General features: G+C 43.5%; 1 protein-coding gene across 3 annotated transcripts in view; it reads right to left on the minus strand.

The window, feature by feature from the left end:
* Positions 1-22,600, minus strand: part of LOC138952902 (mitogen-activated protein kinase-binding protein 1-like) — a 154,865-nt gene that overhangs the window by 29,172 nt on the left and 103,093 nt on the right. For all 3 annotated transcript variants that reach the window (XM_070324653.1, XM_070324651.1, XM_070324652.1), the window contains exons 21-24: positions 17,968-18,095; positions 12,340-12,462; positions 2,000-2,211; positions 430-503 (exon numbers count right to left, since the gene is read on the minus strand). In XM_070324653.1, coding sequence (XP_070180754.1) covers positions 430-503; positions 2,000-2,211; positions 12,340-12,462; positions 17,968-18,095 — 537 coding nt within the window. The remainder of the gene's footprint in view (positions 1-429; positions 504-1,999; positions 2,212-12,339; positions 12,463-17,967; positions 18,096-22,600) is intronic.

Here is a 22,600-nt window from a genome sequence, read left to right on the forward strand (position 1 = left end):
TTTGCCAAAATTTCAATCAATTGGATTGAAAAATGAGGGTGTGACAACTTTTACAAAAAGCCGGATATGATGTCATCAAAGGTATTTATCGAAAGAAATAAAAAACGTCCGGGGATATCATTCCCAGGAACTCTCAGGTCACATTTCATGAAGATCGGTCCAGTAGTTTAGTCTGAATCGATTTACACACACATACAGACACACCACGACCCTCGTCTTGATTCCCCCTCTATGTAAAAAAGAGGAGCAAATCTATTAAATGGAAATTAAAGTGGCTGAGGCAGTCGGAGTGAAGGGGTGGGGTGTAAACAGGTAACTGTAAGGTTTCCCAAAGAAAACGTATGGAATATTACCGTCTGCACTTAACAAACAAAAATTAAATATAAACACGGAAACAGCAAATCTGTTTTGACAAATGTGTAAGATTACCATCATCTGGGATTTGGGATGTTCTCTTGGAGTGCACCTTCTTGTCTCCTTCCACAGCAAACACCCGATACGTGCTGTGACACAGAACAATTCTCTTCACAACAAATATCAAACTGCCAGAAACATTCATTCATTAGCCAAGAAGTAAATGGGTAGTGTAGAAAATGTTTATTAAGAGACTACAGTCAACGTGTTTAAGTAATAGTTCTCTTGGGAATACATGTTCATTATCATTTTGAAGAAAAGACTTTGCTTGCAGCTGCAACTGTGGGGTAAAACATGTTAGTGAATTGGGTCATTTTGAAAACTGCCTGCAAGAAACTAAAGTACCTTAACTGAACACAGACATGGGATTCAGAAAAAGTGATAATTAAGGAAAAAGAAGGTGGGGGTCTGGGGGCCACGGAAGGCCCCCAGTAGGGTCCAGGGGCAACACCCCTGGTCGGGGTCTGGGGGCAAAGCCCCCAGAAGCTGAAGGTTTTTAGTGTTTTAGACACACAAAAATGGCCCTGAAATGCATATTTCAGCTTAATCATAGCCCCCCCCCCCCCCCCTTCCTTCCCATGTTTCTCAAATTAATTTTACACTAAGATTCAAAATAAGGAGGAGAAAGAGAGAGAGAGAGAGAGAGAGAGAGAGAGAGAGAGAGAGAGAGAGAGAGAGAGAGAGAGAGAGAGAGAGAGAGAGAGAGAGAGAGAGAGAGAGAGAGAGAGAGAGAGAGAGGCGGGGTGTGACGGTGTGGTTTCAATGTTCTTACCTGGTCGGTGCCAAACGACCCCAGTGACTGATTACCCGACTGGGTTTTCAGGATAGTCAGGTGCTTGTTGCTTTTCAAGTGGCTTTTGAGGGCAGTCTTTCTATTGGAGCCGTAGTTGATAACATCGTTGCACAAAGTGCACTGAGCTTTTCCCGGCAAGTTGATTTTAGCAAAAGCATCGCCAACTTTCAGTTTCACGTCTTGTGTCTTCTGGCCTTTCTCGTCTTTCCAGCTCAATGATACAACTTCATCGAGCCAGTCGAATCTCCAGAGATTTTTCTTGTACTTCTGCTGGTCAATTTCCCGGGCTAGAACGGTTTCGTCTCGCTTTAGCTTCCTCATCATTTTGGCAGGTGGCTCGAAGCGATGTAAAAATGGCGCCGAATCATTCTCATACGGTATGCTTATACTGAATCCCCGATAGCTACATTGAAACGGTGACTGTAGGAGACAAAGAGCGCGTTCCCATACGGATCGACCAGCAACAGTCTGACCGTTTTAGGAACCAACCGTTCAAGAATAGTATGGAATGGAGCGTCGCGATCAGCGGACCGGCCGAAAAACTTGGGTCTATACCTACATATACCCCAACATTTTCTCAGCGGATTTGCACGAATCTCAAGAATGATCCCTGGAGCCTAAAAATTTACGGAATTCCGTAAATTTACGGAAGAATCCCATGTCTGGAACAGTAGTATACACCACCCACACACACAAACACACACACGCACACACGTACATGCACATACAGAAGCACAGAAGCACACACACTGAAGCACACACAAGGTAGACAATGACAGACATCTCCTCTACCTGGCATAGGTATCCACAGATTCTGAATCACTGGGGGGATAAATGACCTCTGTTGTGTCCGACCATGTGTCAAGGTCGTCTGCGTCATCAAGGTCAAAGCTGCTGGTCTTGTCGTCGACACCAAGGGAGACCCTGCTGCCCCAGCGACGACCTGGTCCCTCCGACTTCCCACCCATTGGCTCACTTTTGCGCATCCTTCTTCTGTCATCATGCTGGACAAGAAAGGTGGTTTTCAATAGAAAAATAACAAACTCAAATATTTTGCTGATTGTTGGCAAGGATCACTCCAACGTAAATACACATGCATCTTCCTCTTTAAGGTGGCAATAAGGTAACCAAAAGTAATCTGGAAAAAACATACCCCCCAATGGTTTGTTGCAGCAGCAAAAATGACTGTTAAAGCCTCAGTCAGCATCTAAAAATAGACTGCAACAGCACAATGACAGCCTTAACAAAATACACTGAGTATTACAAACTAGATTTGTCCACAGTCATTATAGCTGAAAATAGAGAGAAAGCGTTAATGAAACAAGGACAACGACACCATCCAAAACAAAAACACAACAAAAACAGCTAAGTTCTTTACATAACTGACCCACTTCATTTGTGATGGCAAATATCCAGCCCACACTGTAACAGCCAAAATTATGCTGCATACGGCCACCCCAAATTCCTCGAGGTATTTACAACTGATAATACCATGCAATCTTGCAGGTGTGTGTGCCCGCTTAATCTCTTAAACAGTTTTTTGACTTTAGAAATCCTACATGAGACTGCCTGGTGTTTAATTTCTTTTGCCAAGTACACGATTATAAGCATGGTTTGGCAAATAAGTCAAGAGGTTTGATGTTAATGTTAATACTGTTTGACAAGTCTTGACAAATCTCCACAATCATCTACAGAGAAAAAATACCTTAATCTGCTTTGATCTCTTGACTTAGAGAGGACAAAGCCACAGCTTTTTTTTCTCCCTTTCTTCTTTTATTGTGTGGATTGTGTACTTTTGTAAGCTCCACCCAAGGAGCCAAACTGGAACCACTTTATAAATAATAGACATATATTTTTAATTTTAATCCCTTAAAACCGAAAGCAAAATATGTTTTATGACACCTGTGCTGACAAAACCGAGTAAGTCCATTTTTTTCAAAAATGACATTTTTTGTTCATCAAAAAGAAGAAATCAATGCGCATCTTTTGTGTTAATTTCTACTTTTTAGAGTGCTTAGATAAGCAGATATGAACAGGTAAGTCCACAACCAAAAACAACTTTTTAAGTGTGCATGAATGTTTTGACAAAAGCAAGTAAGTCCAAGGGTTTTCCAATTTTCGTATAATGGTAGTTTCAAAATTCTTTCACAAATGACATCATTTAAAGTTTAGAACACACAAATGACGTCATTCCCTAAGGCGAGACATAATGACGTCACATTATGACGTTTTATTTCAAACATTTTTCTTCTCTATGATTCTCCTGACGATCCTTGTCTCCCTCTCTCCCTCCCTCTTTCTACATTTATCCCTCCCTACCTCTCTTGCTATCTCTCTCCCTCTTCCTCCCTCTCTCAATTTCCCTCCCTCCATCATTCTCTCTATCCCCCCTTCCCTTTCGCTCTCTCCTCCTCCCTCTCTTCCCTCATCCCTCTCTCCCTACCGCCAACAATCGACTTTTCTCTACCTCCCTCCTTCCCTCTCTGTCCCTCCACTCTGTCCCTCCATCCCACTCTCTTTCTCTCCCACCCTCCCCCTCTCTCTCCCTCCTACTCTCTTCCGCCCTCCTTATCTCCCTCCCCCTCTCTCACTCCCTCCCTCCCTCCTCTCTCTCTCTCCCTCCATCCCACTATCTCTTTCCCTCCCTCCCTCCCTCCCCTCTCTTCTCTCTCTCCCTACCTCCATCCCTCCCACACTTCCTTCCCCCCCTCTTCTTCCTCCCTCCCTATCTCCCTCCCTCCCCTTCTCTCACTCCCTCCCTCCTCTCTCTCTCTCTCCCTCCCTCCTCTCTCTCTCCCTCCATCCCACTATTTCTTTCTTTCCCTCCCTCCCTCCCTCCCTCTTCTTTCCTCCCTCCCTCAATCCCACGAAGTCTCTCCCTCCCTCTCTTTCTCTCTCTTCCTTCCCCTCTCCCTCCCTCCTTCCCTCCTTTCTCTCTCTCCCTCCCTTCCCCCTTCGCTCTCACTCAATCCCTCCTCCCCCCCTCCCTCTCTCTCCCTCGGTCCATTCCTATATCTCTCTCTTCCTCCCCATTTATCTCCCCCTCCATAGGTCTCTCCCCCCCTCCCTCTCACCTTCCCTCTCTTTCTCCCTCTCTCCACCCCTCTTTCCATCTCTCTATCTCCCTCCCTCCCTTTATTTCTCTCTCCCCCTCCATCCCTCCCTCCCGCTCCCCCCCCCCCCTCGCCTTCTCTCCTCTATCTCACTCTCTCCTCTCTCTCACTCCCTGTCTAGTCTCTCTCCCCCTCTCTCTCTCTCTCTCTCTCTCTCTCTCTCTCTCTCTCTCTCTCTCTTTCCATCTTGTGCAAATTCGTAGTGTTATTTTCACTGTTTTGTCATTTCTCTTGACAACACTTCTTCTTCCAAATATTCTGGTAAAACCAAGTAAGTCCGCATGCTTAGATCTGCGCATTTTTTGTTAGATCTGATATTGGGGGGGAAAAGTGGTAAAACCAAGTAAGTCCACAAAATGCCCAACAAAACCAAAACCATCCATCAGATTATTATGAAAATCGGGTTTTAAACGTAAATTAATGCTATTTATCTAATTATCTCAGTGGTTTGATCTAGATAATCATCACTTTTGAGACATTTTATCAAACAGTAAAAGTCGTTTTTCTCGGAAGTAGCGTCAGTGGACTTACTCGGTTTTGTCAGCACATGGCAGATGTGAGAACTATTGACAAGTCATCTTCAGTGACTAATAAAAAAAAAAAAAATTTTAAACTCATACATTCTTTTTGTTTAGATTCATTCATTCAGTCAGTCAGTCAGTCGTTTGTTTGTTTGTGCACTCATTCAATGTCATGCCCCCCCCCCCCCCCCCCCCCCCCTGCTTATCAGGGAGAGAGGAGAATGCGTGCAAGACTTGAACATGGCAGTCTCTCCCTGCACATGTCATCAATGACAGAGATAACTTTCTTCCAACAAGCACACTGTAGGACAGACATTACATAATCCACCTCTCATCAAAATGGACAGAGAACAGACACCCACAACCATCCAACCCACAAGCACTGTCGCCAAATACCGCCAGTGCTGACCAATCTCTCCCTAATGATGTGAGACTTATCACACGCTGTCCCCATACTTCAACATTTGTCACCTGAAAACACGGGGCCCCACTGGGACCCACGCAGGGCAACCCAGCCACGCCAGCCACGCGGAGTCTTTTCTAAACACAATACGCTGAGCTCTTATCATCAAGAGCCTTATTGATGGCCGCAGGAGCGGTCATCTATTGGAATGCATCTCTCTCTCTCTCTCTCTCTCTCTCTCTCTCTCTCTCTCTCTCTCTCTCTCTCTGTATGTACAGCAGTCCCTCTCATGAACGGACACCCTTGGGCCATAGCAAAACTGTCCGTACATTGCAGGTGTCCGGTCACGGGAGGGGTGACCACACCACCCCCTCCCCCATACACTCACACAGAGACACACAAACAACAGGATTGAGTCTATGCTAATCACTTCTTGTGGCTACTAAACAATAAACTCCTAATACTTCTTTAAACGTTCTGTAAAAATGATTTGTATGAAAAGTGTTGAAAAGAAGAGATAAAATAAATCCTCAAGGCAGTGAACACACTCACCATGCACTGACATACGAAAGCAGCCACACAAACACAGCACAGAGGAGCGTGTGCAGATGCTTTGCAAGAATAAGCTTGAAAACCAGTTTGAATAAATAGCAGCAGATAGAGCTGCATGTCATAATCATGTAATTTATTTTCATCTTGTCTGGCTTTATTGACTGCATGCCGATCATGTGGCATGGCAGTGACTTTTCACTCTTCAGTCGGAAATACACTGTACATAACACAGCTCCCACTCTCCCTCACTAATGCCTACCCCAAGCCGTGACAACTGATGCTTGGAAATTGTGTGGAAGAGTACACCTCTCTATTTCTCTCCAATGCTCTTCCTGCTGACATGCAGTGACACCGGACACCCCACAGAGTTTAGCCAGCTACCCCTCCACCCCCCCTCCCTCTCTCTCTCACTCCCTCCAGCCATGTACTGTTTGGGGCTGTGGCCAGAGAGGTCAGCTCCAACTGTTCACTCAGAGCAAAACCAGTTGACTGTGTCGTAACTTTTGACAAAGCAAGACAACTGAAGGGTTCACAGATTAGGCAACCGACTCACTGCTCAAGGCTGAGGGGAAACAAGAGTATCTTGTCAATGAAAGAGGTTACACACAGACACACGATGCTGAGAACTGTGGCCGGTTTTTCACTCTCTTTCGCTCAGGACCTTCATCGACTGTGGTTTCTGTTGTTTACGTCCAACAGACAAGAATAAAGAGCACAGTGCAGTTTCATGTTGGCATCTTCGCATGTACTCCACTCCTGACCAAAACTACCCCCCCCCCCCCTCCTGATGGGTACAGGTGCACTCAAGTTACCAGTGTGTGATCTTTGTACCAAGAGCCGGACTGCTCTGTTATCGATTTTGTTGTGGTGAAAATTTGTCGATGGTCTGTCCGTACATTGGAGGTATGACCTGCTGTTGGGACTGAAAATGAGTGTCCGCGTCCACGTTTTGCAGGTGTCCGTTTAAGGGGGGGGGGGGGGCAAATATGTAGAGGTTACATGCCGAGTCTCAGTGATTCAGTATCAAAAATAATGGTCGAAGTTAGCGGATCATGAAAAATGCGAGCTTTAGCGAGCTTTTTCATGACCGCGAACTGAGACCATTATTTTTTATAATCACTGACGAGGTGTGTAACCTCTTTATTCCTCCTTTCTTCAGTTATTCAAAGAAAAGAGGAGTTTTTTTGCGAAAGTTTGATCGAATCCTATTCTCTCAACCAGTCAACATGCGCAGGCGATCGATTAATGCGCGGTTGTATAGTTCCGTGCAAATCATTCCATTCTGTTAACACTTCTTGTCAGTTTTCCTATTTTGGGCTAAAATCAAGTACACAGATATGCTGTTATTCTGCTGTGGCGGCAAAGGCAGATATTGTGTGTTCTGTATATGTTTTGGTATCGCTTAGGATAATGTTTTTTTCGTCAAATGGGACTAGCAGACGAACTTTTGCACCCGTGTTCCAACGTTAAAAACTGTATGAAGTTCAGTTTTCTGGGGGAAATAGTGTATGAAACCCCTTTATGTTGTTTAAATTGATGAGATGTGTGCATTTGGTTGCGTGTGATCTGTTTATTAAATGAAATATTGTTGAAAACTGACCGTCGGATTGCAGTCTGTTGTCGAAGGAACTGAGTGAAAAGAAGGGGAACTACTCTTGTCGCTAGACAAAGTATGAGTTACTTGCCTTGGGAAATTGCTTGTGATGAACGGCTTGAGCACGGCAGATGAGATTCAGAAAACAACCGAACTCATGGATTTTATATGGAGATTCATGTGTTCAGGCCTGTAGTTGTTAATTTAAATGCGGTATGTTTGTATTGTTTGCTCCAGAGATGTATACTTCGTACATTAGAGCGTTCGGAACTTTTCAGTCGCAAAAAGTAGTACCGAAACAGAACAACCTCTCAACCCATTGCACTATCGAGGATTCAGGCTGTTGCTGGGTCGTTATTTGTTTGGTTGCTGGGTCATTATCGAAAAATAACTACCCCTACAAGTTTACAGAGGTAAAGAAGCAGAGGGGGGAATAAAGAAGGAAAACACTCCGTGCCGAGCAAATGTGTCCGTACATGTCAGGTGTCCGCTCACGCCGGGGGCCGTACATTGCAGGGACTGCTGTATGTCTTTATCTGTGTCTCCCTCTGAGTCTCTCCGCTTCTGTCTTTCTATGTCTGTCTCTGTCTATGTGTGTGTCTCTCTCTCTCTCGCTCTCTCTCTCTCATCCGACTCCTGGCACACAGGTCAAAGCAGAGGTTAAAGGCACAGTGCAGCTCACAGCCTTCGTTTTGCGTTTTTGTTGCAGCTGAGTGCATTTACAGTTCAAAAATCCTCCTATGGTAGTAAAACAAACCCATAACTACCCAACGACGACATCTGTGAAGCTCGACAGTTTCTTGTTCACGCGAGTGCATAAATTAACCTAGTTATTACGTGGTGTTTGGTCGGAGTTCGATTCAACTGAGTGATTCCGGCCTCGATTTTGTTTTACACAAACTCATGATGACGTCTGCCATAGTTTGCTGGTGACGTGTTTTTTGTGTGCATGATGTGGTGATCTACCTGATCTAAATTTAGATCCAAAAATAGTTCAAGACCAGCCGGGTCCGAGTACGAAATTAATTCGTAAAAAAATCGCAGTTCTTGACTCTTTGGGTGCAAGTCAATGAAACTTGGTAGTTCTTCTAACAGATAGCTGCCTGAGGTATGACTAAAAGCCCCAGGGGCTCCGTGCACCTGGATTTGACAAGTTCAGTACCTTTAACTTGAGTGCACGAGGGGGGTGATTCGGGTCAGAAGTGGGGTAAAGCACTTTGGTCTTCAGTCTTTGGGTTATAGCTTTCAGTGGAGAAGATGCCAACATGAAATTGCACTTTGCTCTACTATTTATTGTCCTTGTCTATCGGACACGAAGAAGGGAAGCTACAATCGCCCCAGGCCATATAATTATACTCTTTGTTTCCTGAGCCTGGACCATTGAGACGGTTACCGCATAGATCTGTTCATTCTTCAGTTTGTCGGTGTCAAAAGTTATACCCCCATTCCACACAGTCGTTCTTTGTCCCGTTCCCGTACCAACCAAGGTCAAGGACGGCTGCCACAACAATGGAACGCTGCGCAAACGGCCGTTTTTTGGGGTCCAACTAAACTACGCGCCAGCACGCGCTAGCACGCGCCAGCACGCGCTACCTTGAACCATAGCACTTATATACTTTATTTTTATATTTCTAGTTAGTTCATCGTCCATTCTCACATAATACAAAATTTCAAACTTCAATGATGAAAAATACGGAAGTTATGACGAGTTTAAGGAGAGCTAATGCACTACTCTCAAATCCGACGATTTCCGCCATTGACTAAACAGCGTGCTACCACTTTGAAGTAGACGCTACCCGGTGATCCAAAACACTAACATAATTTATTTTTATAGTCTATATAGTTCATTGTCCATTTTGTATAATGTAAGAACTGACGATGGAATGACTAGAAACATACAGATAAATCATATAACAGCTATGAATCTCAGTAGCGTCCACGTAAAATTGGTAGTGCGCAGTTTTAGTCACTGCCGGATTTTGTCGGATTTGAGAGTAGCGCATTAGCTCGCATAAAACCCGTCATAACTACTGAAATGTTCAACACTCAAGCTTGAAATTTTGTATTAAGTAAGAATGGACAATTAACTATATAGACTATAAAAATAAATTATGTAAGTGTTATGGATCACCGGGTAGCGTCTACTTCAAAGTGGTAGCACGCTGTTTAGTCAATGGCGGAAATCGTCGGATTTGAGAGTAGTGCATTAGCTCTCCTTAAACTCGTCATAACTTCCGTATTTTTCATCATTGAAGTTTGAAATTTTGTATTATGTGAGAATGGACGATGAACTAACTAGAAATATAAAAATAAAGTATATAAGTGCTATGGTTCAAGGTAGCGCGTGCTGGCGCGTGCTGGCGCGTGCTAGCGCGTAGTTTAGTCGGGCCGGTTTTTTGGCATCTTTCAGCAGCGTCTGACCATAGTGGCAGCCGTCCTTGGTCGGTAAGGGAACGGGACCTAGAACGGATGTGTGGAATGCGGGTATGACAACTCAGTGTGTGAGAGCGCTACCGTTGCGTTACCGTTGTTTTAAGTTCCTTTAACGATCCAAGCGTTCCGTTACCGATGGGTTGAGGTTCCATTACCGTTCATTCTGATCGGGAGGGGAACGGCTAAAAATTTGAACATGCAGCCCAAACTCAGCCGTCCCTACCGACCCTACCGTTCAAAGCAGTTCCGTTAACGATCAGTTACGTTCATTGCGGTTCTGTCCCGATCCCTCCCGTGCCCGCACCGTTCCTTGGTCGGTACGGGAACGGGACCTAGAACGGTTGTGTGGAAAGGGGGTATAAGACCCGACCACTTGGCTAGAATCTTTCTGCATTAGATTGTTTTTGTCAACAAAGGCTGGACCCCCCCCCCCCCCCTTACAATCTTTTCTGAACTAGACTTTTTGTCAATAAGGCTGGATTTCTCTCTCCTACCCCCCCCCCCCCCCCCCCCCCCCCCCCCCCCCCCCCCCTATAATCCTTCACTCCCCCCTCCTGCTACAATAATTCTCTCTCTCTCTCTCTCTCTCCCCCTCTCTCTCTCTCTCTCTCTCTCTCTCCTCTCTGTCTCTGTCTCTGTCTCTCCCTCTCTCTCTCTCTCTCTCTCTCTCTCTCTCTCTCCTCCGAAGAAAGTGAAATGGCAACTAGGGTGGGTCTTCCGTCAAGGAATGTATTGATCAAATGATAGGGATGATGTAGTGTCATTGAGAACTGTCCTCTACCCGACCTACTTTTGACAGGAACTGATAGCACCCAAGGTTTCTGGTTTCTTCTTTTTCTTCTGCGTTCGTGGGCTGAAACTCCCACGTACACTCGTGTTTTTTGCACGAGTGGAATTTTACGTGTATGACCGTTTTTTTTACCCCGCCATTTAGGCAGCCATACGCCGTTTTCGGAGGAAGCATGCTGGGTATTTTCGTGTTTCTATAACCCACCGAACTCTGACATGGATTACAGGATCTTTTTCGTGCGCACTTGGTCTTGTGCTTGCGTGTACACACGGGGGGGTTCGGACACCGAGGAGAGTCTGCACACAAAGTTGACTCTGAGAAATAAATCTCTCGCCGAACGTGGGGACGAACTCACGCTGACAGCGGCCAACTGGATACAAATCCAGCGCGCTACCGACTGAGCTACATCCCAGACAAAACTATATACCCACTATGAATGGAGACCATTGTCCGTTGTTCCAGTAATTACATAAATGCTCTTCATTTTGAGTTAACAATATGCTAATGGATAAATATGCCTAGCGTACAAAGTTTTACTGCATGCTAATGATGGTGGAATGAACTTTGAATGGGGAATGCAGGTTTTATGTCCTAACATTGACCACGCGAGAGGAACATCCACACTGGAGATACCTTTGCCATGCATATTTTACGAGTTCACGGTTTCCAGGTTTCAAAAGTTTACTTTCTTCCAGAAAGGTTCTGAATTACATTTTCGAAATGCTACGCTACCTTTAGTTCACATGTGGGGGTATCCAATCATAAGCTTAACGGTTCGTTTTCTGATCTCAGGTGCTTATACGTGTACTCGCTTGTCTTTGATCTTTGAAGTTCCATGCTCATAGGGTTTTCATTTTCCCTACAGTCAACGCTTTTTCATCTTGGAACTTTGAGTACACATATTGGCTATCTACAACAATCTACGTAAACCCCATGCCTCTGGAGCGTTCGTGACCATACGAGCCATTATTGACAGCGCGTGTTGGTCTTGAACTGCATGGCCCGGGAATAATCAGACATATAATCAGACATTCTGAGATAGAGAGAGAGAGAGAGAGAGAGAGAGAGAGAGAGAGAGAGAGAGAGAGAGAGAGAGAGAGAGAGACATTTGTATCCACCTTGCCTCTTTTTGCACAAAATACGTACAAACAAACAAACACATTTGATAGTGGAAGAGGCAAGACACAAAACTGTCGAATGTCAATACGCTCATGCAGGCACACGAACATTCACCCACGCGACAAACAAAAAACCCAACATATAACACTTGAAAAACACACATACACACAATACACACACAAGCCCACAACGCGTACACGTCACAATGTTCAAACAGCAAACACAAAGAGACACAACATTCTGAATTCAACCAGACTACTTTCGCTGAAACACACACACGAACAACAGATGCACAGCACATTACAACACAACACGACCACAAAACATCTCAACAACAAAACACCAGAAAACATCTCAACAACAAAACACTACAAAACATCTCAACAACAAAACACTACAAAACATCTCAACAACAAAACACTACAAAACATCTCAACAACAAAACACTACAAAACATCTCAACAACAAAACACTACAAAACATCTCAACAACAAAACACTACAAAACATCTCAACAACAAAACACTACAAAACAACGCAATTAAGACGACCCCCTCCTCTCCCCGCTCCCCCCTTCTACCTCAATCATATCAGCAAGGAATACTTACATCAGAAGAGCTGCGGTCACTCTCAGTGGCCGGACCGGGCAATCGACTCTTCATGTAGGCCGGGAAGAAATCTTCATCGTCGTCGATGTTTGTTTCGTCGTCGTCATCGATGATTGGAATGTTCTGCAATGCCAGCAGAATGTGTTTTTCCAACAACAACCACAACAAACGTGTCAACTCAGAAACTGTCCGAAGAAAATGGGGGGGGGGGGGGGGGGGGGGGGGGAGTGTCAATACAAACGACCGTTCTACCTCAAATCTGACAAATCTCTTCTAAACAACTCTTCCACTACCCTTTTCATCCTCTGTCTTGTCTTCGTAGTAACCTACAGGTAAACAAACAAAGTTGATTCAAAATATTCCACAAGTTAATTGGTCTAATGCCAGTAAAAAAAAAAAAGTTTTGATTTTTACAAGTATGAGTGGGATAGAGCCACGAACTACATAACCTTCAAAAGCCTCCATCGAACTAGTATGAAGACGAGTTCCCATAGTTCGACTGAAAGGTCCCCTCCCCATACACACCGAAACACAGTCACCCCACCCCCGCATTTATTAATAGGCCTACTATTAAAGACCAGAATACTGTCCAAGCCTTCGATTTGTTGGTCTAAGTAGGTTGTATAAAATATACGAACATCTTGAACATGTCCAAGCAGACAAAAAACTTTATTCAAATGACATAATCCAGTGTACCTGGCGTTCATGTGGAATGAAAAAGACAGATGGGCATATTATCACAGCAAGCCAGTTTTCCCAGTCCAAAATAACACTTATTAAAAGACAGAAAAAATGACATAATCCAGTGTATCTGGCGTTCATGTCGGATGAAAAGCCAGGTGGGCACATTATAACAGCAGGCCAGATCTCTAGTAATCCCACGGTCAACGTTTTTGCCAGTGGAGAAGTGTCACGGGTAACAGTAGGTCTGGTCCCCAGCACGGAGCGATTAGCAACACCGCCGCACGTGCAGTGCCCATGGTAACACTAAACAGTGACATGTCTTTGGCCATGAGTGAGGTCTCTGCCGTCACTGCATGCACAATGTTCGTTGTTGGTTCCTTGCAAGACGGGAATTGGTGGCGGTGTGGGGCGTCCTAAAAAGAAGGGTAGGGTGACTGTCTCACACATTTATTTTTGTATGCTCATGATTTGGTGTTTGCTGGTTGTAAATGTTTGTTCTAGTTTTCACTGTGGTCTGTTTGCTACATAAGTCTTTTCACAGATTGATTTTTTGTTAAAGCAGATTTCTGCAGAAGTGTTCGCCAAAGAACTTGACTCCACGTATTTGACCCATCCAAAAAGTTGACAAAGTTAAACGACACGCAAAATAGTTCCCTCTTCCACCCCACCCCGCCACCCACCCTCCCTCGCCTCCTTCTTTTCCAGCACAATTTCTGCCACAGGTTGGTGTTAAATGGTTGCCTTACACTTCTCCGTGAAAATAAACCAAAGTAGTATCTGTCCCAACAGGTGACCAATAAAAGAACAACAGGTGACCAATAAAAGAACAAAAGTGTGTCGTTGCTACTTCGTTAAATCACGGACTAAAACGTCTCCGTGAACACGAACAGAAGTCGTATCTTTTCGAACTGGTCACCACAAAAAATGAAAGACTGCCGTTTTTACTTGGTTAAATCGTCGTTTACTACTTCTCTGTGTACATAAACAGAAGTCGTATCCTTCCAAACAGGTGATCACTAAAAATGAAAGTCTGCCGTTTTTACTTTGTTAAAATCGTCGTTTACTTTGTCCCCGTCGTTTACTTCGTCGTTTACTACGTCTCCGTGTATATAAACAAAAGTCGTATCATTCCAAACAGGTGACCAATAAAAATGAAAGTCTGTCGATTCTACTTTGGTAAATCATCGGTTACTACTTCTCAGTGTACATAAACAGACGTCGTATCTGTCCCAAAAGGCGAGCAATAGAAAAAAGAAAGTCTGCCGTTTCTACTTTGAAGCTTCAACAAATCTGCCAGAGAAAACACGGCACGTGACAGATATTCACACTTGAGGATGTTTTGTGTGACTCAACCACGCCATATATCACACCAGCCATGCGTTGCTCAGAATCACAATAGCCCGCTCAGAGAAAAGTCGCTCTGGATTGGTCTATGCAACGGCAGACCTGGGAACCCCTGTTTTGCACTTAGAGTGTTCTCAAACAAACTTGGTGTATTTTCAGAAAAATGAGCGTACTCCACACAGCATATGAACATCCATGATTAAAGTATGCTTCACACGCGTCTGTCACACCATTGATTAAGTTTACCTATACATTTAAAACAAATGCTTTTTTTCAATGTTTACCAACAAAAACTGTAATCACGTGTCAAAATACTGGATCGGCTTCGAGATGGGCTTGTGAAGAAAAGTAGTCTAGGAATGTTTTTGGTCGTATTTTTTTTCCAGTGACTGTACTGATCGTATTCTCGACAATCATGCGTACAAAATACGGCGAAATCGTATGGGTTCCCAGGTCTGCAACGGGCTCACAACGAGGCAAATCGCTTCACGATGGCGACGAAGAAAGCACGATTGCTGCGAGATACGAAAACAGTTGTACTTCTTAAACCAGTAGACGATTCGGTCAGTGAAATCGTCAGAGAGAATGTAGTTATGATGGGAAATTTAGCTGGGGTAGTCCCTGAACCTTGAAAAGCAGTGGATCCCTCGGGTCACGTCGAAAACCACGCCGAGAAGATCGAAACACGCTACACGGCATCGCAGTGTAAACACCGCCGCCATCGTGGATAACGCGGGGGGCGGTGGGCGAGCATATACCAAAGCCGCTCGCCGAGTGCTTCGCGAGCGCTTTCCTGCACTGCCCTAAGACACGGCTTTTTGTCATTCGCACTGCGAGCGACTCGTGGCGAACCGCTCTGGGCAACTCGTCTCTGAACCCATCTTGTAGCGCCTGCCCGACAATATTACAACGCTAACACTAGCACCTACCACTCACTCCATCCTAAATCACTGGTGCACCTGAGCAATGATTTTCAACCGCGCGCGTGTCAACAACTTAACGGTCTACCGTCAACGGAACCCTTCACCTTAACCCCGGGAGAACAGATTTGTGTACAAATCGAGGAGGTTGATGTCTATAACTTTCACACGCGTGTACTTTTCCGCACGTTGCTTCAACACGTGAAGATTTTTTTTTTTTTTTTTTGGGGGTTTGGGGGGGGGGGGGGGGGTGGGGATGTCTTCAGTTTGAAAGCACCACTTCAACTTTAGAAATTAAATCACTTTAAAAAAAAGATTAAAATTCACAACCCCTAGTTCGATTCTTCCTTTGCTGAGTAACCTCTAGCGAAGTAGGAATGCTTGAGTGTTTTCACCTTCGACGTTTTGGTTTGTTGAAGTCAAATTATCGAACATATGCGAAACCTTATCGATTTCATGCTCTCTTTTGAAGGAGTCGAGAGGTGTTGAAACGCCACAATCTTATTCTATCATTTGAAAGAAAAGTACTTGCTAAAAATGCAAGCCCCACCGAGATAGAAAGTGGGGGGTGGGGGAAACAGAAAGACGCAGACACGAGAATAAATACACAATAAGTGTCAACATGTTTTCTTATGTCAGAATACAGATCACCATCGAAAAAAGCAGCAATATTTTCAGGACACCAAAGGAAAAGAGTGATGAACACAGTAGCACTAATGTGAAACCAATAGCAAACACTGATAGCAAAACAACAAGGATAAAAGGCAATGGTCAGGGGCTGGGATGGAGGTGACATTGGCAGGGCACTCTAATAAATGAAAAAACTAAATCACAACAATAAAAAAAAGTTTACAAACAAAAGACAACATAAACTAAAATAAAAAATAAATAAACAAGAAGGGCAAAGCCCATACGACTCACATGCTTGACCTTGACATGACCTTGACCTTCAGGGTCAAGGTCAAATAACTAAACCTAGCAATGACATCATACACTAAGAACTGCTTTACACATTTTTCCTACCAAAATACATGTGACCTTGACCCAAGGTCAAGGTCATCCAAGGTCATGCAACACAAAGCTGTTCATTCAAGACATAGGAAGTACAATGGTGCTTATTGGCTCTTTCTACCATGAGATATGGTCACTTTTAGTGGTTCACTACCTTATTTTGGTCACATTTCATAAGGGTCAAAGTGACCTTGACCATATGTGACCAAATGTGTCTCATGATGAAAGCATAACATGTGCCCCACATAATTTTTAAGTTTGAAACAGTTATCTTCCATAGTTCAGGGTCAAGGTCACTTCAAAATATGTATACAATCCAACTTTGAAGAGCTCCTGTGACCTTGACCTTGAAGCAAGGTAAACCAAACTGGTATCAAAAGATGGGGCTTACTTTGCCCTATATATCATATATAGGTGAGGTATTCAATCTCAAAAACTTCAGAGAAAATGGGAAAAATAGCTGTTTTTTAGACAACATTTATGGCCCCTGCGACCTTGACCTTGAAGCAAGGTCAAGATGCTATGTATGTTTTTTGGGGCCTTGTCATCATACACCATCTTGCCAAATTTGGTACTGATAGACTGAATAGTGTCCAAGAAATATCCAACGTTAAAGTTTTCCGGACGGACGTCCGGACGTCCGGACGGACGGACGGACGACTCGGGTGAGTACATAGACTCACTTTTGCTTCGCATGTGAGTCAATAAAAAAAAAATATATATATATATATATATATATAGAATGACGTCAAGAGCGAGAATGCATAGAAATTATACATGAGCAAGGGAGATCATCCTTTACTCTGTGTGTGTCTCCACCGCCTACATTCCAACTAGTGGAATTTTGAAAGCAGGGAGCACACTAGAGGTAATGGAAGAGGTGGGGGGAGGGGGTAAGAATTAGATCTAGAAAGAACTCTTCGTTATTCAGTGTTGCAATCGGCTCCGAAAGGGTTTGATTCTCCAGTAGGCTGTCTGTGAAGAGTTCTTTCTAGATCTAATTCTTACCCCCTCCCCCCACCTCTTCCATTACCTCTAGTGTGCTCCCTGCTTTCAAAATTCCACTAGTTGGAATGTAGGCGGTGGAGACACACACAGAGTAAAGGATGATCTCCCTTGCTCATGTATAATTTCTATGCATTCTCGCTCTTGACGTCATTCTATATTTAACTTTTCTTGAAAAGTACAAGCGATCGAGTGCACATTTTGGCATTTTTAGCAGCACTCTTATTATAACTTTATATATTTAAATTTATATATTTAAATATATTTATATATTTGCTCTGTAAATCTCGGTCCCCCTTGAGGAGGGTCTGATGCTCCCAATAGGCTGTCTGTGAAGGGATACTTACTTCTCTCTCTATCTCTGCTAAGAGATTTTAACAAATCTCGGAAGAAAGTCTCTGCTGACTTTCAATTGTTTCTTTCACAATTTCTGATGTTATATATATATATATATATAATTCCAAATAAAACTACTATTTTCTGGGTCTGTGAGGTGTTTGGGTGAGTGCGTGTGCGAGATGGGGTAATTGGAGGGAAATTCAAAAGACAGTCAGAGAAAATAAAAAATAAATAAAAAATGCCATCAACCGCAATATCATCACTCTGTATCAGAACTACTTAATTCTTTGTCACAAAGACCCACGAAGTAAAGACAAAGACTGACCTTGGGGGGTGTAGCTTGTGACAGGACGACGGTCTCACGACGTAGGTCCGGCATGGAGGTGCACGATGACAGCTCGCCGCCCTTGAGGGACAGACCGCTGGATTCGAACCCAGTTTTCCTCCTCTGATCTGTAACACACACAAATGAAAGGGGTCCAGTTTAACAAAACAGTCAGGCATAAAATCCTGAAATTTAATGTTAATTAAAAACAAGTCGCGTAAGGCGAAATTACAACATTTAGTCAAGCTGTCGAACTAACAGAATGAAACTGAACTCACTGCATTTTTACAGCAAGAGCGTATACTCGTAGCATCGTCAGTCCACCGCTCGATGCACAGGCAGTGAAATTGACAAGAAGAGCGGGGTAGTAGTTGCGCTGAGAAGGATAGCACGCTTTTCTTTATCTCTATTCTTTTTAACTTTCTGAGCGTGTTTTTAATCCAAACATATCACATCTATATGTTTTTGGAATCAGGAACCCACAAGGAATAAGATGAAATTGTTTTTAAATCGATTTTGAAAATTTTATTTTAATAATAATTTTTATATTTTTAATTTTCAGAGCTTGTTTTTAATCCGAATATAACATATTTATATGTTTTTGGAATCAGAAAATGATGAAGAATAAGATAAACGTAAATTTGGATCGTTGTAAAAACAATTTTTTTTTTTTACAATTTTCAGATTTTTAATGACTAAAGTCATTAATTAATTTTTAAGCCACCAAGCTGAAATGCAATACCGAAGTCCGGCCTTCGTCGAAGATTGCTGGGCCAAAATTTCAATCAATTTGATTGAAAAATGAGGGTGTGACAGTGCCGCCTCAACTTTTACAAAAAGCCGGATATGACGTCATCAAAGGTATTTATCGAAAATTAGAAAAAAACGTCCGGGGATATCATTCCCAGGAACTCTCATGTCAAATTTCATAAAGATCGGTCCAGTAGTTTGGTCTGAATCGCTCTACACACACACACAGACACACACACACATACACCACAACCCTCGTCTCGATTCCCCCCTCTACGTTAAAACATTTAGTCAAAACTTGACTAAATGTAAAAAGTCGCGTAAGGCGAAAATACAACATTTAGTCAAGTAGCTGTCGAACTCACAGAATGAAACTGAACGCAATGCAACGCAGCAAGACCGTATACTCGTAGCATCGTCAGTCCACCGCTCATGGCAAAGGTAGTGAAATTGACAAGAAGAGCGGGGTAGTAGTTGCGCTGAGAAGGATAGCACGCTTTTCTGTACCTCTCTTCGTTTTAACTTTCTGAGCGTGTTTTCAATCCAAACATATCATATCTATATGTTTTTGGAATCAGGAACCGACAAGGAATAAGATGAAAGTGTTTTTAAATTGATTTCGAAAATTTAATTTTGATCATAATTTTAATATTTTTAATTTTTAGAGCTTGTTTTTAATCCAAATATAACATATTTATATGTTTTTGGAATCAGAAAATGATGGAGAATAAGATGAACGTAAATTTGGATCGTTTTATAAAATTTTTTTTTTTTTACAATTTTCAGATTTTTAATGACCAAAGTCATAAATTAATTTTTAAGCCACCAAGCTGAAATGCAATACCGAAGTCCGGGCTTCGTCGGAGATTACTTGACCAAAATTTCAACCAATTTGGTTGAAAAATGAGAGCGTGACAGTGCCGCCTCAACTTTCACGAAAAGCCGGATATGACGTCATCAAAGACATTTATCGAAAAAATGAAAAAAACGTCTGAGGATATCATACCCAGGAACTCTCATGTCAAATTTCATAAAGATCGGTCCAGTAGTTTAGTCTGAATCGCTCTACACACACACACAGACAGACAGACAGACAGACAGACAGACATACACCACGACCCTCGTCTCGATTCCCCCCTCTATGTTAAAACATTTAGTCAAAACTTGACTAAATGTAAAAAGAAGAAGAAGAATGAAAGCAATGTTGGATAAAATAAGTGAAACGATGCAAATTCGTGCAATATGGGGGTGGTTTAAAGAACGATCTGTGAGGTCGAAAAAATGTGACGCCGGTAGAGTGATGATAACCCTGCGACCTTGTAAGTGCAACCTCCGCTCAACCTGCGTTTACAGTAACTAGACTGGCCGTGCTATTGGCTGCCGACCGTATACCTGAACATCCTAGGTGCCCTCCGTAAAGAGCGAGCATTTTTCAAATAATTTAATTTTGTGTGGCCAGCCAGATTGTCAGACGCCTCATTTTGGCGCTAAAACTAACTTTTAAAATCTAAATAATAGATTTACAATTACAAACCTCTTTTGTTCTCTCTGTCACTGAATTGCTTACGGCCTTTGACGCAAGTGTCACAAAGAACATGAAGACAGTGACCTCTGCACTCAACTTTTTCTTCCTGAGGGAGTTTGAACGTGACACTTCGCTGTTTGCCATGTGAAGTTTGATGACACTGTTTTGGTCTTTCGCATGAAGTACTACGATATGTTGTAAGCGTTTCCTTTTGATCTTTTTTCTGTCGATCTACCTGTCTTTGCGGCTTGAATGTTGAAGCTACGAGTGTGTAAGAATGTCTACGGGAAAGGGAGGGGTTTTCCGTCAGTTTGCTGGTTGGACGGGTCGCAGAATGTCTGTTTGGCAAAGAAATGTACTGTGGATGTTGGTATAACTCGCAGTTCCTCCTATGATCACGAATTTTCTCTCTGAAGAACTGGACGGGTCTTTCTGGATATGACTCACGATCAACACATTTGCATGCATTATCAATGCGCAGATTTAAATTGATGGGAGGGTGTGTGGAATCCAACTCTTTGTGCGCGTAACAATATTGTTGTCCACCACAACACTGAGGCATTGCCGTGCCATTGCTAAGGATATCCATGTGGTTGCTCACATCCCGTAAAACGATGCTGCTGTTACTGGAAACTGGGACAACCTTCAACATGCCATCGGGATGAACTTCCATCACTGACTGACTGTGCGCGGGGTAAGTATTGGAGGGACCGTTTATCCTGTCTTTTTGGCCTTTCTCAGTGTGACGGACAAGCATTACTTGATTTCCTGCATCACGCAAAATGGTACTACTCCACGGCACAGCTGCATCCCTAGCAATAACTCTGGAAGTCCCATTCTGACTAGCTACACATGGCGTGACTGCCATTGAGAAGTTAGGACGGTAATGACTGTCCCTATGACCAGGCACCAACTGTGTGAATGTTGGGGGATAGTTAGAATAATACCCGTTTTCTCTGTGGTCCACGTTCCTTTCTCCGTGCTTGAACCCCAGGGGGATGCTCTGTGTGTGTGTCTTGTGCGTAGAACTGAGACCTCCACCAGCAGAGGTGACAGATGCGTAGGAAGCCTGACTAGAACCCGGACTAACTCGGGGGCTGCTTGTGATGAACTTGGAGCTATACGTCCCTTCAGAGAATGATGACGACATGTCAGTGGAAGTTCTGAATGAAGATGATATGTCAGGGGAAGTTCTGTATGATGACGACATGTCAGTGGAAATTCCAAATGATGATGACATGTCAGTGGAAAATCTGCGTCGCACAGGGACCGTGGGAGGGTCGGGGGTAAACCTGCGCGGCTGCAGCTGGTACATGGAAAAGTTGCCCCGAAAGTTGCTGCCGCCTGAGATAAGTAAACTCGCCATGATGAAGATGTATACAGCTCAGTTTTTCATGTATGAACACAAGACAAAAACGCTTTTGATGTAGAGCGTGTGTCAAGAAGTCAACGGATCACTCACTTTGAAAGCACTCAAAATATGTACGACCTCAAAACGAATCCTTTGCCCCAAAGAGTATTCATGCAGCCAAGATCCACAAAAATGCAGCGCATGATTGGGAAGATCCCTTAGCGACATATGACACAACATTCACTTGCTCTAAACTACTGCAGTTGCTTTGAGTCTTTCCTAGGAAAACCTAAGCCAGGCAACAAAGTCAATCAGCTATATGCCTTTATCTTTTATAATCCCTAGCTTTGCTCACATTAGTGCCATTGATCGACCGATTATAATCAAATATTGATTCCTGAGCTCCGGCGATCGATCATCTTTGTTCTTCAAAGCACAGGAAGAGACCTTCGTCCGGCTACAGCTATTGATAACGAAATTCAATCTCGCTCTGACTCTCGTCCTGTTAGCCTACCTTCCCCTCTTTCCCATTTCCTCCCTTTGTCAGTCTTTGGGGAGAATTCCGACAGTGCCGGTGGATGAAGTTATCAACCGTAATCCATACTCCCTGTGAACACTTGTCACACGGAGACTCGGGAAGTAATGCGCATTTTTTGCACAACCACACCCGTTTTGTTTCAACCACTACTTCACCCACAGTCATAAACAACGAGACCACTCGTATACTCAGCCCATGGCACAGTCTCTTAAGAAGCAAAATCCTCGCGTTATCGGTCAAAATCAATCAACACGTTTAGCGGTGATTATCGACAAATCCCCAGAAATCCGCAAATGCATGGCCCTTCACAGTTGACGCCACTCAAAACTGGGTAAAAGCGGTACAGTTCCCAAGAAACAGCGTCGAAGGTATAAGCCTACCTCTTCATTTCACTGTTGTATCGCCACACTTAATTATCGTTTCAATGATCAGCAGCAGATTCACAAAAGTCCACCCGAGAAAGTGTCAA

This window comes from Littorina saxatilis, linkage group LG17 (assembly GCF_037325665.1).
Source record: "Littorina saxatilis isolate snail1 linkage group LG17, US_GU_Lsax_2.0, whole genome shotgun sequence".
Classification (NCBI taxonomy): Eukaryota; Metazoa; Mollusca; class Gastropoda; order Littorinimorpha; family Littorinidae; genus Littorina; species Littorina saxatilis.